Source organism: Podarcis cretensis (assembly GCF_951804945.1).
Source record: "Podarcis cretensis genome assembly, chromosome: 3".
NCBI classification, from domain to species: domain Eukaryota; kingdom Metazoa; phylum Chordata; class Lepidosauria; order Squamata; family Lacertidae; genus Podarcis; species Podarcis cretensis.
In genome coordinates, this window is record NC_137172.1 from 67,359,986 (window position 1) to 67,377,313 (window position 17,328).

Sequence of the window (17,328 nt, forward strand, 5' to 3'; positions counted from 1 at the left end):
TCCCCAGGCTGTCAATAAAGCGTAAGCATTGAGATCATGGCCTTTAGCCTTTCCTCATATGGAAGGTGCTGCAAACTAATGATCATCTCAATTCCCCCTTTCTGCAATATGTGGGAGCTGCATTTCCATAATAATTGTCTGAGATGAGAAACAATTGCCTCATGGACCAGCCATATGGGACCCCCATGGACCAGCCATATGGGATCTGGTTCTTGCCAATATGAGATCGAAGAAAAGAAAATGCTCTCTCTCTCTCTCTCTCTCTCTCTCTCTCTCTCTCTGTGTGTGTGTGTGTGTGTGTGTGTGTTTTGCCCCCTTGAACTAAAATGTAAAAAAATGTCATTACCAGTGCTTCAAGTGGGATAGTGCACTATTCCTCTATTTTCAGGCAAATATAATTGAATCTGAGCTAACCATCTCACTTCCTTTTTTGACCCACTTCCTTCAGAATCATCTCATTTATCCTTGCCCCCCCATCCTCTCCAAGCAATGATCACTGCTACAACATTCAGATCTACCTTGTAATGTTACCAACTGACCCCAACAGTCACTTCTGCACCAGGAAGCCTCCTGTTCTCACCAAAACAATTCAGCCTTCAAAATGGGCCTGGTCTACACAGGCAACAAAACAACATTCCAGAGGTCAAAGCGACCTTCCCTCATGTGCTGAAATGACAGGGTGCATCACAAGGATACCCAGGCTAGACCCCCTCATCAGCTGCACCCTTTCCGTGCTCATCAGCTGCCCATTGTGCGCACACGAACATTCCTGCTACTTTTGACTAGCCAGGTTATAAATGGCACCTTCCCTTTAAACTATCTCACTTCCCTTATGAATTCTGCAAAACAACAGCAGCAAAACAGTTTCATTTCATCTGTTCAAAGACAGTTTGTGGCTTCCTTAAAAAGAAGAAAAAACAGTACTTTTTAATGTTCCAGAGGTTCAGTGTCAAACTATCAAAGGTTTAAGACAAGATATTATTGTTGTGTGTGCATCGTTGCAGCTGCATTAAGTACCAAACCATATCCTAGTTGGCAAGTTCTTTTGTTACCACCCTTTCTTTATCACTGACATAAACCCACTTGTATTTTGTATTTCCTGTAGCTCAAAAAGGCACAAGCACAAGCTAGTATATAGCCAGGTGCTGCCATTCATTTCTCTTAGCTTCCTATGACTGCCTTCCACCAACCCAATGTGAAGTCAGAGGAAGTGGTCTTCACTCTGAGAAAGCTCAAGAACCTCTCTCTTTCCACAGAAAGCTTGCTTCAGCTTTTGCAGGACTTTCTTTTTCTATGTGCAAGAGGTAACAGAGAGCATCCTACCAGGTATTTCTGTTTAAATCCCCCCCTTTTTTTTTTAGCTGTTGCACGGACCATGGCCTCAAGCTTGAAGAATTTCATCCATTCCTTGGATCCAAACTCTCTCCCTCGGATTCTGCAAATCCAGTCTGGCTTTTATGACGAAGGTGAGGTTTGTTCTAATAAAATATTTCTAGCTGGGTGTACGTAGTGGTGACTAAGGTTTTAGCTCTGTGTCTGGAATGTATTCTAACAGCTAGGAGATGTAACAGAATGACATTCAGCCATCATTAGCAAGTTCGCTTATAGTACATATTAAAGATAGCGACAGTGGTACCTCAGGTTAAGTACTTAATTTGTTCCTGAGGTCCGTTCTTAACCTGAAACTGTTCTTAACCTGAAGCACCACTTTAGCTAATGGGGCCTGCTGCTGCTGCTGCGTCGCCGGAGCCCGATTTCTGTTCTTATCCTGAAGCAAAGTTCTTAACCTGAAGCACTATTTCTGGGTTAGTGGAGTGTGTAACCTGAAGCGCATGCAACCTGAAGCATATGTAACCCGAGGTACCACTTTATAGAGAAGCAGTTACAGAGGAGGCTGACCCTGTGCTGTAAGAACATGGTAAATAAGTATCAAAAATAATGAAGGGCAGGCTTTTGACGTAGCCAGCATTCATACATAAGCTATTAAGGTAGAGCAATCCAACCTTGGGGGCTCAGATGAGTGCAGATCTATTGCCACATCCCAAGGAATCCGGGCTCGTATCATGGGGGGGGGATGTGATTCTGTTTACAGGTTTGCTGTTGTAACTGATGAGCCTAAGGACTGGGTCCCGTGAAGGATACACAGGGCTTTGGGTCCATTGGATCTAAAGCTTATGCCCCCCCCATCCTATTTCATGGCTTTCCACATGCTAGGAAAACTGGACCCTCCATCATGGCATATCAAGAGTGCTGTTCTCTACGGGTGGAGGCGGACAGAGAGAGACCTATGTGCCCTACTAAACTACCCCCCACCCCTAACCATCAGCATTGGCTGGTGTGTGTTAGTATTGCATTCAAATATTCCATGAAATGAGACATTAAGGTCACATCCACAACATACATTTAAAGCAGGATTGTGCTACTTTAAAAGTCATGAAGAGAATCCTGGGAATTGTAGTTTGCTAATGGTGCTGACCTCACAACGGTACAGATTCCATCACCGCTAACCGACTACAGTGCCCAGGATTCTTTCCAGAAACTGTTAAAGTGCCATCATAGAGCTTCAGCTATATGATGAAGATGAGCAATTGTCAGGCAATTCATTAAGGCCCAGATCTAAGAAAAGCAATGCACAAAAGGAATGGGAACCTCCCAAGGTGCTATGCATACAGTTCCCACATCTGGATCTCTGCATTCAGTACTTGGAATAAAATGTGCATCCTTCAAAAGATCATTGGTATCATTAGGTTTTATAGCACTGGTTATTGGGGTGGGAGAGGTGTCTAACAATGATAGGTTAGGTCAAGGTTGCAACCCACAGCCTGAAGGCCATGCCTGCCCATCACAAGTGATATTTTGTTGGCCCCTGAGACCCCAACCAAATCTGTCATTTTATGAAAATTGACTGCTCCCATGGGTCCATTTCTTTGATGTAATGAAGCCAGATAAAAAGATATATTTCCTCCAAGACCCCACTAAATTCATCCCTTTTTTGCCATACCCACTTTTACATGTTGCCTTCAAAGTGTTGACTATGGATCAAAAATGGTTAGCCACCCACAGTTTAGGCCATTCTTGGTTTTTCTATTTGTTCTGTCTTATCTCTTCTTCTGCCTTCTCTTCTCTTTCCCTGTCCTATGGATCACTGCAAGGCTTCCTACTCACAGTGTAGCAGCTAAGTCACCCATCTCACTCACTGCCCCATCTCCCTCTTTCTTGCACAAATGACACAAAATAGGAAGTACGGTAATTCTCAGATGGGTGGCCTGGAGACTAAACATGGGTCTGCAGCAGGCCACATCAAACTGGTCGTGGGGAAGCAGCTATTCCACTTACATTTTTGTTCCCTTCACTGTGTCTATGCTTTCACCCACACCATTTAAATAAGGGAGAAAGACGGCAACCTCTTTGGCATTAAATTTTCATCAGTGCAACATTACTGTAATCTGTGTGTATGTGTGCCTTGCTCTAACATTGCTTTTGGTGTCTTTATTTATTATGGGGAAAGCAACTGGAGAATGATTGCTCACCAAATGTGGTCCTCCTTATCTGTGCAAAGTTGGGGATCACTAAGACAAAAAGAATAGAGGCTATGGAACCAACAGTGCTTTTTGCATCAAACGGAATGCACATATACAACACTATTGCGAGGAAACTAACATCATACCCCGTTCATTCCATATTGTATTTTAGTACTCACCATCGCTGACCATAATGTTTTACAGAATGCTCTACTTAGAATACCACAAAACCACATCAAAATAAAAGGAAGGCCCCAGAAACTATATTTTCTAATATAATTTGTCACTGTTCTATCTTGTATGAAGCCCATGTTTGCTTCAGTTACTATGAACACTGACCATAAAATGTAGTGGTATGTTCTTTATTTAAAAAAAAAAAAATCTGTGGAAATATTGTCCTCTGTGCAGTGTTGATGTTTAGCAGGTGAACAACTGTTAGTCTCTATCAAGATATGACCTGGTTTTCAAACACAGGTTAAAGCTTAATAGCATATGTTGAGGTTTATACTGTATTTTCATGTAAAGCATGAAGAGGCGGGGAAGCAAGAGATTCTCAAGAGAATTTTTCCATACATTCCATGCCACTACCATACCCTCCAACACTTCTCTGGTGAAAATAGGGATGTCTGAAGGAAAAGTGGGATATTCCAGGATCAGATCAGAAACTGGGATGACATCTGTAAATATGGGACTGTCCCTGGATAATAGAGACACTTGGAGAGTCTGTACGAGGTAATTTTAGACAATGTGCATTATTTCACTTTTGAAGCATATGAGTAACATTTCTCTCCCCCATTCTACATTCTTCTATGATTTAAAATGGGGGGAGCAGGCTTTAAAGCTTGTCAGATCTGCTCTGTTTTCTTTTACTAGAACCCTCAAGATCTGCCAACCAGATAACCAGGTGCAAAAAAAGACAGTTAGAAACAAAGAGCACACTTTCTGAGCCCCAGAATTTGTTTTCAGTGTTAGCTATGCTCACCATCCTTTCACAGATGCAAAAATGGCTCTTGGTCTTCATTTCAGCAGCATAATATAGGCAACAAAACAAAGCCATTTTGTTATATCTGTTGTTAAACAATTAGGAGTCAGAAACCCTTGCCAATCTACTCTGCAAAGCACACACACAACTTCTAGTAGATCCCAACCTTCATTCCACCCACCCATATTATACAACACAGGAATGAGATGGCCCAACAGAACTGGCCAAGAAACCTACTGTCCATTACTGTAGCCTGAACACCATTATAACTTTGTGAGAAAGAGAGAGGAGGAAGTAGGAGAAGCAACTATGAAAAGAGGCTTCTCAAATATAATAATTTGTTAGTTCCTTTCTGATCAGCAACTGAACAAGGTATTTAACAATAAAAAAGTAAATATGATTAACATAAATTGAAACTCCGCTATATCTTCTCTTCTAGAATATTTTAGTAAATATTGACATTTAGCAGTCTAAGCACATAGTATGCTCATTGATTTTGTAGAGATTAGGGTACATGTTTCAGTATCTCCTCACTGAAGAAAGATGCCTTTTAAAAATATCAATACAAAAAAATTTCCAGGGGGCAAGTAAATTTAATTTTCTGCTGGGTTAATTGAACCAGTGGCAGGGAAGCAAAATGTGTAATCTTTCCCTAGAGAAATGTAGAGCTGCCCAGAGCCATTTATTTAAATAATTCATATTACACATGCTGTGAACATGTAGACACAGCATTGGTAAAAATGGACTATATATTATCTAATTCTTAAACTGGGCCTTAAACTTGGACATCATGTAAATTCATATGAAAGAGGAAGTGGCTTGCCCACAAAACCGTATCTGTCTATCTATCTGTCTATCTATCTATCTATACGTACATACATACATACATACTCGCTAAGAAAATACAACAACAATATGAAGGATTCCTAGGTGCATACACAGGGACAAAGAGCCAAAAAGCAGAGGCAGATTTAGGGGCATGTGACTGGTTTAGTTGCACTGGATGCAGAGCCTTGGGAACAACGCAGGGGACTTCACAACTATTATTTAGAATGGAGCACGAGAGGCAGGGGGACCAAATTTGAGACCCCAAGGTTTGTCACTGTAAACTGTCTGGATAAAAGTAATCCAGTTTTTTACTTTTCCAAAATCCAGAGTAAGGCTCTATCTTTATTGGGCCAACCAAAAGGCCACAAAATACTGGAGAGGCTTCTGAACTCTTAATCAGGCTGGATGTCATTTTTTTATATTATTATTATTATTATTATTATTATTATTATTATTACTGGTATACAAGAAGAGAAATAAATAAATAAAAATGTCTGTGCAACAACCAGTACCCCAAAACCCCCAAGCAAACCTCAATTGCTTTCCACAATCAGATTCCAATTATTTAGGAAAAAAGTTTTCCCTTGGTTGTCTGTGAGGAAGGAAAAATCAGGACAGTTTCCTATCAAGACATAAAACTACTTCTGTTGCAATTATGAATATTGCATAGATCCATATGCATGAAAAATACAAATGAGTATTAACAACATGTGGAATGCCTAATATCTTGTCAGGCTTGAACGTGAAAATAAGTGACAGAATGCTGATGGAGATTTTAACCTTTTTTGTCGTTGTTTTCATGTAAAATTGTGTCATTTGCATCAAAATGCTTTTAGCATTTATGTAATATGGCCTGCTTTTCATTTGCTCTGCTCAGGGCAGCTTACAACAGTTTTGACAGAACAAAAATTAAACAATCAACAACAAAATTAAACAGCAGTAAGAAAAAAGTGGCAGGTATAGGAGGTAAAACTAATCTAAAAACACACACAGAGGAGCAGCCACAAAAGTCCTCTGGGGAGAGAAAGATAATTATAAATATTGTTCAGGCTGATGGTGTCTATTGCAGGCAAATAATCAGACTCCAGACTACTGTATCGGAATGAAGACCAATAGGTACAAGAATAAAATGTGTGCTTAATAAAATAGAGAGCAAGGTTTATAATCCAGTTAGTGTGAAGATTAAAATTGTTCTAGTTCCAACTGAGTTCAAAAGACATGAAATGCAAATAATTAACTGGGCTGCAGAGAACGTTTAAAAGTTCCTCTTTCGGGTTATTAAAAATATTTTTGTTAAAAAAGAAAAAACAAGGCCTTTTTGAAATTAATTAAATATCATATTATGTCATCTAATGTTTTCTCAAGGGTTGGAGTCATAAAAACAGGCCACACAGTGTATTGAATTAAATGTTTACTTCTCTATGTGCCAAATAGAATAAAATAAATGGGAGATGTTTCTTCTATTTATTGCTTAGTTCAGTAATTGTTTTGTGGGGGGAGGGGGTTATAAAATATAATTGATCAGCAGAGTCTCAGTCCTCCGGTGGCAAACTTTGCATGGTTTCAAGAACACATTGCTTTAAGAAAGGTGTTATCCCACAACAAAAGGTCACAAATCGCTGCAAAATGTCATAATACTGTCCCACATTCTGATGATTCCTTATCTCACCTCGCCCACACCTCCCAGCTCCAAAATGACTAATATTTTCTATGAGTCCTAAAATGTTATAGGACTTGACCCCTTGACCCCACTCCTATGCATCTCTTGTTTCCAACTGCCCTCTCATCCATCTGAAACTGAGCAACCTGAACAAGCTGCTTGTATAAATTAGACTAGTCAAGAGCTTTCTGGATCTGTAATATAGGCCCTATATTGACAAAGGGAACACGCAGGCAAGGAGCAGAAGGGGGTTAATTCACTTATATATTACTTAAGGATGATGTTTAATATCAGCTAATTCTGAAGTTGAGAAGCAAGACAAACAAACAAAAAGGTGTTTCTTTTTCTAAAATAAAAAGCGTCTGAGGTGTCAACTTACTCTTTCCTGTAAAATGATGGCACTTACATCAAAGCTCTGTCACTGCATGCAAAGTTCAAACCCGCCAGATAAATGAGAAACAGCAGAAAGTGTCATAAACCCATCAGGGGAGAAATAAATCAAAAAACAGCAGAAGTGATTTTTAAAGGATTTGCCTAGGATAGAAATAGCTTAAAGCTCTTGACATTTAAAGTTTTACTATTGCATGTTGAGAGATAAATCTATGCCCCTTGCTTCTTCTAAGGATTGGGTAAAGGTAAAGGTAAAGGTACCCCTGCCCGTACGGGCCAGTCTTGACAGACTCTGGGGTTGTGCGCCCATCTCACTTAAGAGGCCAGGGGCCAGCGCTGTCCGGAGACACTTCCGGGTCACGTGGCCAGCGTGACATCGCTGCTCTGGCAAGCCAGAGCCGCACACGGAAACGCCGTTTACCTTCCCGCTGGTAAGCGGTCCCTATTTATCTACTTGCACCCGGAGGTGCTTTCGAACTGCTAGGTTGGCAGGCGCTGGGACCGAGCAGCGGGAGCGCACCCCGCCGCAGGGATTCGAACCGCCGACCTTTCGATCAGCAAGTCCTAGGCGCTGAGGCTTTAACCCACAGCGCCACCTGCGTCCCAAGGATTGGGTAGGTATTTTCAAAACCTGGATGTCCTGAACAAAAAGCAGTCAGCTAACAGATATGTACAGTACTAACCTTCGCAAAGGGCGCTCCCTCTACGTATGTTTGTACATAGGTGGCTGAAGGTCCAGGTGATACGGCTTGTTTCAACCCGATCCATTCACTCACTGGGAAGATGCCTTCGTGGAGGCTGCAATCACGTAAGCTCCACTGAGCACAGGGGAACGAATTCCTAGAAAAACAGGAAGGAACACAACTAGGAGTGGAGGAATGGCAAGGAACAAGCTGCAGAAGACACAGCAGCAGGTGTTGGCATTAGAAAGTAAATGCAATATACAGCAGCTGGGATTCATGAAGCCCCTGAGCCATGCAGGTGTCAAGGTTTCAGAGATTTCCCTTTTTGTTTAAAAGGCCACTGTCCTTGAGCTGATGGGGAACAGGGATGTGAGGGGAGGGGAGTCCAAGATGCACTGCTACACCCACTCTGGTTCTGGGGACTTGGAGGAGAACCCCTGCAGCTCTAGCATTGCAGCAGTGAATGTTTTATTAAGGGATAAAAGATGGGGCCCCTTTGCAGGATTTAAGAACATCACTGGAAACCTGTTAACTGCAAAAACCCCAAATGTTGGAGTGAAGCAGATAATGTTGGGTTTTGGACTGATACCTATGATCCTTGAGCATAAATTACTGAGGGTTTTTGTTTGGGGGGGGGAGATGCTGCCAAATGACTGCAAAACCTTGGCACCAGTTTGGAGTGAATCAGACAATGTTGAGGGTTGGGTTGGTACCTGTGACTCCCAGTTTGAGTATCAGATGGGGGCCACTACAAAATGTGGGGTGGGAGCACACTGGATGTAAACAGGAGAATAAATCATCATCATGCAGCTGTAAACTGGATGGTAACTTTAGTATTTTACACTCTAGTTTTGAGGATTGATCTTTCTTCAGGGTACTATATATAGGGTTGAATTCAATGGAAGTTACGGTACTTCTGAGTAAACATGAAGAATTGCACTATGAGTGCTTAAAAAATGATAATCTATAGCTTTACTTAAAAGATCCCTGCGTTGGAAAAGTACATCTTCTCAGACTAAAAGGAGCATTAAATAAATGTATTTTAAAACCCATTGTTTTCACTTGTTTATATTTACCTCAATCATTCTGTCATAATGCAGTGATAGAAGGCACAACTTGTTTCCTCTCATGTAGTATACAAACTATCTAAAATTTACAGCCTTATCTTTCAGGTAAAGTAAAATATTACTGGGAGACTTAATGACAGGAAAATCTCATAAAAAGAAACCACCGTAATATTTCTCTCTCCCACCCCGCACCCATTTAACATTTTAGAAGAATCAGAGGGAAAAGCTATTCAACTAACTGTTTGGTTGCTTTGATGTGATCACAGCAGTGGCTAATGTGGATTTGTTTTTAAAAAATCAGGAAAGAGGTTGTAAAGGGATATAAATGTAGTTCTTATTGAACAAAGTAGCAATCTCAAAAAGGTGGATTCAAAGGCATCTAAGTTCTTTAATTCCAGCCTTCAGGGGCATTGTTTGATCCTAGTAAATAGACTGCATTATTCCAGTTTCCTCTAAGATGAGTATGCAACATCTTTCTTCAGTTGAAAGGAAGAATCAGTATTTCTGCTTAATTACCTTTATGTCTTTGATGGATTTCATGCTTTCTTTGTGCAGAAAAACACAGGAAATTTTGCATGATGACAATGAGGAATGCATTACATTTTATTCTCTGCATACACTATGAAATATGGTGCATAGCATAATCTACTCCGGCAATGTGCTTTTGATTCTTACATGCATTGCAGAGACCCTAACGTATTACTGGAAATGAGGGGTTATCTTAAAAGTCACTTGATCTCACTCCTTGTCAGCAATACCAGGGAAATGACTTGATTACAGGCGGCTCAAATTACTTTGTTTCTTGACTGAAATGAATAACTTGATCCAGGACATTCTGTACCACACTTGAGAAGATGGGCTACATTTCCATAAGTAATGTCATTTGTATTTACTTACCACACATGTGGTAATGGGCAATGTGTCAATTCTGCACTCAAGGCAGTTTAAAATGTAAAATAATGGCATACAGTCTAATAGACATTCCTGAATCGGCAGGATCACTGATGAGGCTCTGTAAACGCATCTGCAGTATGTATGCATGTAGGAAATTTTTGCAGGTTATAAATAAACACATATATAGGGTGGAGTAACATGCGGGTGATAGACAGAATACAAAAGAGAAAAAGAGGTAAAGAAGAAAACATGGAAATTCAGGTCCCAATTATTTCATAAATATACATAAGGTGGGGGTGGTGTCAAAACCTCTGATTTTGCGAGGCTGAAATACAAAATAGTAAGAATCGACTCCTGATACAGCCTACCCCTTTTGATCTGCACCACCACCACTGGAATATGGCCTCAATAGCAGGGATGCAGGTGGTGCTGTGGTCTAAACCACTAAGCCAGTGGTGTCCAAACTTTTTTCAAAGAGGGTCAGATTTGATGAAGTGAAGAGCCGTGAGGGCCGACCAAAGGGCCAACCAAAGTTGTTGCACTTTTTTTAGGATTGAAATTATTGAGCTTTTTTAAAGGTTGAAGTTGCTGAGGTGTTTTTTTTAGGATTTTACCCCATAAACTTCCAAAGGGGCTGGATTAGGCCCCCAAAACAGACTTTGAACATGCCTTTTGGGCTTGCCGATCAGAAGTTCAGCAGTTCAAATCCCCACGACATGGTGAGCTCCCATTGCTCTGTCCCAACTCCTGCCAACCTAGCAGTATGAAAGCATGCCAGTGCAAGTAGATAAATAGGTAAACAGTGTTTCTGTATGCTCTGGCTTCCATCACGGTGTTCCATTCCACCAGAAGCAGTTTAGTCATGCTGGCCACATGACCCGGAAAGCTGTCTGTGGACAAACGCCGGCTACCTCGGCCTGAAAGCGAGATGAGCGCCACAACCCCAGTCATCTTTGACTGGACTTAACCATCCATGTGTCCTTTACCTTTTTACCTTTTTCTTTTTTTACCTATGGCCCCAATAAGGTTTTCCACAAGGGGAAGTGGCCATTTAGCTGAAAACAGTTCCCGCTCCATGGCATCGCCTTCCACTCTTATGCCTGCTGATTATGATGGGAGAAAGGAGTTAATGGGGACAGAGTGTGAACCTTTGCCACCTTAAAAGCAAAGGCTTAGGAGTAAACCCTACACAAATCCTGAGTGGAGTCCTAAGGGTGGCATCTTGTTATCCCTCCTCCTGGCAACTCCTGCAGCCAAGCTGGTGGCAAACGTATTGCTCTGCTTTCCTTTGCACCACATCAGCAATGTCAGAAGGGGGTTCTTGTTGTGTGGGTAGCTCAGAACCACCATACACACTGCCCAAGCTTGTGCCCCAGGGAGGTCACTTTAGTGCTTCTATCATGGTAGTTTGACTTGACCCCTAGTAACACACTTCATTCTTTCTTGAGACCAACAACATTCATTTTCAGTAAGTACCATTGCCCTTGACACAGATTACTGTAGCTTCCCTCAAGTTGGAAACTTCTGCTTGCCTTGAAGAAGCGCTGTTTGCAAATCTCTTCACTTGTGGCAAAAGGTGTTATTTCCCTTATACGTAAGTCATTGCCTTCTAAGTCATTACCATGCCAGGAACTGGTAATTCAGGATTTCCTGATCGACTTTTGGGTGATCTGAAGTAGATTGGGAAGGATTCCTGACTCGCTGTTGTTTAACAATGGCAACTGGGAGCTCAGGCCTGGCACTCAAAACTCTGTTGCAACTGACTGCTTCTGCTGACTCTCAGGGTTCTAGGAAGAAACAAAATAAATCTTGCAAGACTGAACTCTGCCCACTCTTCACTTTTCTAGGCATGTGCAAGTACCCACTGAAACCACGTGCTCTTGCCAGTCCCTTCCCTACTTTCCACTCTTGAAACAGCTCAGAGAGATCTAAGTGTGTCTGCAAAGAACATTCCAGACTTTCCCTTGCATTCTAGGGAAAATAGGCAGGGAAAAGAACTTCTGGGCAGGCCCAGTCTAGGTTGTTCCTGTCTTTCTGCTGCAGGTAGCATAAAGGCAATTGGAATGTTGTGGACAGCAGTGGCTATGTTTCCTATCACCCACCTGGAAGAGATAAAAATGGTCCATTTATATGAGTAGCTGCTAAATAGCTTTCTACCCACACATATGCCATGAGATGTATTGAGTATTATCTGCTACTAACAATGGGTTGTTTTGACTCCTTACTTTTCACAGGCTTAAAGAAAGAAGGTTCATAACCCAAAACTCTGTACATTCTAGATTGTCAGGAAGCTTGTGTTTCTCAAATTATTTTGTTGTGTTGCTGTTGTTGTTTTTTAAAAATAGGGTGGTTTGTTAAATTTTTCACCCTGGCCTGTAAGTGTGTGCTGTGTATTAACCCAATGGGACATACTGGAAAGGTGACCATGTATATTATGGAATGCAAGAGGAAACTGAAATTCAGGGCTCAGTCTCTTCATCCTCAGTTCTGCCTTTCCTCATTTCCTCCCTCCGCAGCACAACACAAGTGCAGTTAATTACAGGGTCCTTGAAAAGGGGATTCAACTCTCCTTCTTACCAGTTAGCCTTGATTTGAAGGTCTGCAAGGGACTTCCCTGCTGCACCCTGTATTTCTCACCTGCTTAGAGGCAGAATTGGGGCACCAGTCAACAGGACCTGCCAGCAAGCAAGACAAGCAGAAAAGCCTGAAAAAGCAGAAAAGAAACAGCTGAGACATGATAAAGCTGTTGACCTGGAGACTTAACAACTTCTTACAACTTGGGAGGAGGGAAGGAACCCAAGAGGAGGGCTGGAGCCCTGGCTGAGCATCAGGTGAAAAGTGATGCTTAACCTGGCTAGGAAACTTTCCTAGAAGCCTGTCATATTGCATCTTCTGAGAATCAGCTTATTTAGATGCTGCAGATGATTAACGGACAAGAATATTTATTCAGTTCATTGATACCACTTGTCACAGAGCATACCATTCCAAAATGTTTGCCAGCAGGAAAAGTGGCATAGACAAGGATTGTCTGTGTTGAATGGCACATGGAATTGTGGAGCTGGAAAGGACCCAAGCGTCATCTAGCCCAACCTCCTGCAATGCAGGAATCACAATGAAAGAATTCTAGACAGATGGCAATCCAACCCCTGCTTAAAAACCTCCGGTGAAGGAGAATCCACCAGCTTTGGAGATAGCCTGTTCATGACTGATCAGGCCTTGACAAATACTGTGAGATCATTCAGCATAGCAAAGTACAAGGCAACAGAAACAGAATAACAGGATGTAGCTTCTGAGATGCAAGACAAAAGGCCCTTTGGTTGATGAAGAGTGCTTATAACACGCATCACAAGTGATAAAACCAGTGCTGCAGACAATGGCTTAGGGGGCGTTTCACTTACCCCCACCTCCACCTGCCTACCACCATTTTTTACTTATTCCAATCAGCACTCATCTGTTTAGCAGCAGTTAGAGACTGATTCCCTATTGGAAGTTACTGTGTTGTTATGTGTGGATGCATCTGTTTTTGCTTCACTTCTATCTTACTGGGTCAATAGTTTTTAAGCCATAAGGGAGGAACCCAGGTTCCTGGTCTGCTTTGCCACTGTGAGCACACAATGGTGGACAAGATGGGCCTGTGTCTTGATCTAGCAGGGCTCTACTTATGTTCTTATACCATAGAACTGAGATTCAAAAAAACCCAGAAATCAAGCAAACTTGGGGAAAACATGTAGCACTTTGGCTAAAAATATTTGGTTCCTACATCCATGATGAAGAGAAGAAAGGAAATGGACTGGAAGCAGGTTTTGTGGCTAAATAGTTCAAATTCTGAACTAGATACTAGCTACATTGAGGAAAATATGTCAGAGAATCTTGCACTTTCTCTCCTCTGAGGTCCACCTCACACTTTCAGAACTAAGAAGATGGGCTACTAGCAAGTTTCGAAATGTTGTTTATGTTCTAACTTACCTTGATATTCATGGGTACTTCTAGGTGCCCTATTTATTGCACCTTCATCCCAATTTGTTTGCCAGGATGATGTCATGTTCAAGCAAATGTTAACCCACACTTTCCAGTACATTTTCCTGCCACTTTCCTTATCACAAAAAGTTAGATCTTTGAACATGGTAACAAGAAATATTATGGAATTACGAATTTAGTTGATTAGGTTCATCAGAATTTCTGCTAATGTTTCATTTTTCTTGTCAAGGCTCTGTATGCTGATTTGATTGTTGCTTATTAGTAATTGATCTTTCTTATTGTTGTTTTACATTTAAAAATCAATAAAATACAATTAAAAAACAAAAGTAACATCTTTTGAAGTAGCAGGTTTGCTGCACAAGACCTCACAGTCTCCTATAATGGCACAACCTGAAATTGCTGGTATGTGATTTAATCCCACCCAAAAGGGGAGATGGGCTGCAAGTGCCTTCGGTGTAAACCAAACTACCAGGAATCTAGGAGGGGAAGAGTAACAAAGAATGCTTGTAAACTGCCATGGACAATCCATAAAACATTTGTGTTTATCTTTATGTTCTCCTTTAGGTTCAGTTTATGAAAAGTGGGGGCATGAATGCTGCTTGTCAACTGGAGACGTGATTAAAGTTGTTGGATTAAAAGTTAAGAAAGTCCTGGCAAGCAACTGTGAAAGTGAAGATTATGCTAGCTTCTGCTCCACTACAGTTGAGCTACCTTTACATTTTCCAGGTACAGTTTGAATATTTTCTGGTTAGATAAGGAAACCAAAAAAGTAAATAAAAACAGAATTAGACACTTTTGTAGTACCTATTGCAGTATGTTTCATTTGCAATGTGCTTGAGGTTATATTGAAGGCACTTCAATTAGTGGTACTTTCTACTCAATCTTATATCAGAGATGGACAAAATGTGCACAATTATGTCTCTGAAGTAAAAGAAAAACCACTAAAGCAAAACAAGTTTGTATAATAGATCATTTCATGACCTGTACAGTTAAATATCCCACATCATAAAATAAACAAGGCTGCGCTCAGTTTGAACCTCTTATTGATTAAAACTGATCCCCATGAATTAATCACCCATGGCTCTACTTGATTAACACACATTGTTTCATTTAATGTTGTCCAAAATTATCCTTTACAAATAGGGAAAACCATGTGCTATTTGTTTCTTTTTTCATGTATGATGCATGAAGTGCTGTACACCAAAATAATAAAAATCACAAAATGTAAATGCAACAAAAACAAAATGTTAAACCAATAACCCAACCATAAAAAGGTAAAGGTACCCCTGCCCATACGGGCCAGTCTTGACAGACTCTGGGGTTGTGCGCCCATCTCACTTAAGAGGCCAGGGGCCAGCGCTGTCCGGAGACACTTCCGGGTCACGTGGCCAGCATGACATCGCTGCTCTGGCGAGCCAGAGCCGCACACGGAAATGCCGTTTACCTTCCCGCTGGTAAGCGGTCCCTATTTATCTACTTGCACCCGGAGGTGCTTTCAAACTGCTAGGTTGGCAGGCGCTGGGACCGAGCAGCGGGAGCGCACCCCGCCGCAGGGATTCGAACCGCCGACCTTTCGATCGGCAAGTCCTAGGCGCTGAGGCTTTAACCCACAGCACCACCTGCGTCCCTAACCCAACCATAACTCTACACAAATGGCGGATTACAAAAACAAATAAATTCCTTATAATTTCAACAATATACTGATTGAACTACATGCTAAGCAAAATACGTTGGCATTATAATCACCTACATCTTCCGCCTTTCTCTGCCTCTATGAGATGTGTAATGCAATAAAATACAGGTCATTATCACACTGCCATTTTTTCTTCTTGCTATGTGTGTAGTCCAGAGTAGCTTTTGTACCATTTGTAACACAGAGAGAAGACAAGAAATGGGTGCATTCAGTGTCAGCTTCTATGCAACATGCAGTTCCAGTTAGAGATGCTTCAAAAGAAATGTTATGGTGCAGCTGAGTCATAAGTTATAGTTTAATTGCACAGCTAAATTAAATCCCACTGCTATGTTCTCCAAACTTCCCTTTGAATCTTCCTCTAAGAGAAAACCACACTACGCAAAGTGAAATATACTCAGAGTCGCAAAGTGATTTCATGCTCTTTATTCAGCTCATAGTGGTGAGGAGGAATGAATGTCCCCTCAAAGTATCTGCTTTATATACATTATTTACACAATGGGCTGCACATGATTGGCTAATTCCGGAATTCTACTGTAAGCCAATCAGGTTGTGGATTCACTTCAATCTGGAGCATGACTGGGTGGTTCCTGCCAACCAATCATACTGCTGCATTGTTCTAGGACCAATCAGACTGCTGCATTCTGAATCCTATTGTTCTAGGACCAATCAGACTGCTGCCTTTTGGATCCTATTGTTCTAGGACCAATCAGACTGCTGCAGTTTGGATCCTATTTGACTCAGTACATAACACCCCTCCCCTCTAAGTTCCAGTCCTGCCCGGGAGGTCGCATTCATAGTCCTCAAGGTACGCTGGCGGCCTACGTGTGCGTTGCGGCCTGGGGTGTTCCCTGGTCCGGGGTTCAGGTTCTGGCTCGTGTTCCAAGGATGCTGGCTGTGATGGGGCTGTTTGGTCTGGCGCAACCGGCTCGCTCAGTCGTGGTTCTGGTTCCGGTGTCCTTTCAGCCTCACGGGTCCTCTCTGTATTTACTGATTCTGCCTCTCCTGCTGGCCCCTGCTGCTCTATGGGCCTCACTGCCCCACTGTTCCCTTGGGACTCCTCTGACCTGTCCTCCTCCTCCTGGTTTTCTCCCGGGAATCGTCGGCGTATCTGGTCGCAGTGGCGGCGCCAGCATTGCCCCCCATCTGTTAGCACCTCGTACGACACGGGGCCAGTGACCCTGGTGACTGTGGCGGGTACCCATGCAGGGCCTGCCCCAAAATTCTTTGCGTACACTGGGTCCTGGGCCTCGAAGGTCCGGGGGTTCCTGCCTTCCCCCACCACTACCTCATCCTGAGCTCTATCGGGGTGAAGGCGGTCCAATCTGATTGCAAGGCGCCGACCCATTAGTAGTTCAGCGGGGCTCCTGCCAGTTGTTGAGCTGGGGGTGCTGTGCTGTGCTAGAAGGAATGTGGCAAGGCGGTACTCCCAATCCCCTTGCGTCATGCGGCGAAGGGTTTCCTTGGTGGTCCGCACCATGCGTTCTGCTTGGCCATTGGTGGCAGGGTGGAATGGCGCCGAACGGATGTGGCGGATGGCGTTCTGCGCTGTGAAGGTTTGGAATTCTCCTGACGTAAATGCAGTCCCGTTGTCTGAGACGAGAGTGTCAGGGAGCCCGTGGGTAGCAAACAGCC

At 42.4% G+C, this 17,328-nt stretch overlaps 1 protein-coding gene and 1 long non-coding RNA gene across 2 annotated transcripts in view; one reads left to right on the top strand and one right to left on the bottom strand.

Moving 5' to 3' along the window:
• The first annotated feature begins 750 nt into the window (after positions 1–750).
• The window catches only part of THEMIS (thymocyte selection associated), a 69,048-nt gene continuing 52,470 nt past the window's right edge, over positions 751–17,328 (top strand). The window contains exons 1-2 of the mRNA XM_079970774.1: positions 751–1,466; positions 14,568–14,729. Coding sequence (XP_079826900.1) covers positions 1,172–1,466; positions 14,568–14,729 — 457 coding nt within the window. The 5' untranslated portion in view covers positions 751–1,171. The remainder of the gene's footprint in view (positions 1,467–14,567; positions 14,730–17,328) is intronic.
• Positions 10,812–17,328, bottom strand: part of LOC307213102 — a 41,835-nt gene continuing 35,318 nt past the window's right edge. The window contains exons 3-4 of the long non-coding RNA XR_013837384.1: positions 12,663–12,729; positions 10,812–11,812 (exon numbers count right to left, since the gene is read on the bottom strand). This is a non-coding gene — a long non-coding RNA (uncharacterized lncRNA). The remainder of the gene's footprint in view (positions 11,813–12,662; positions 12,730–17,328) is intronic.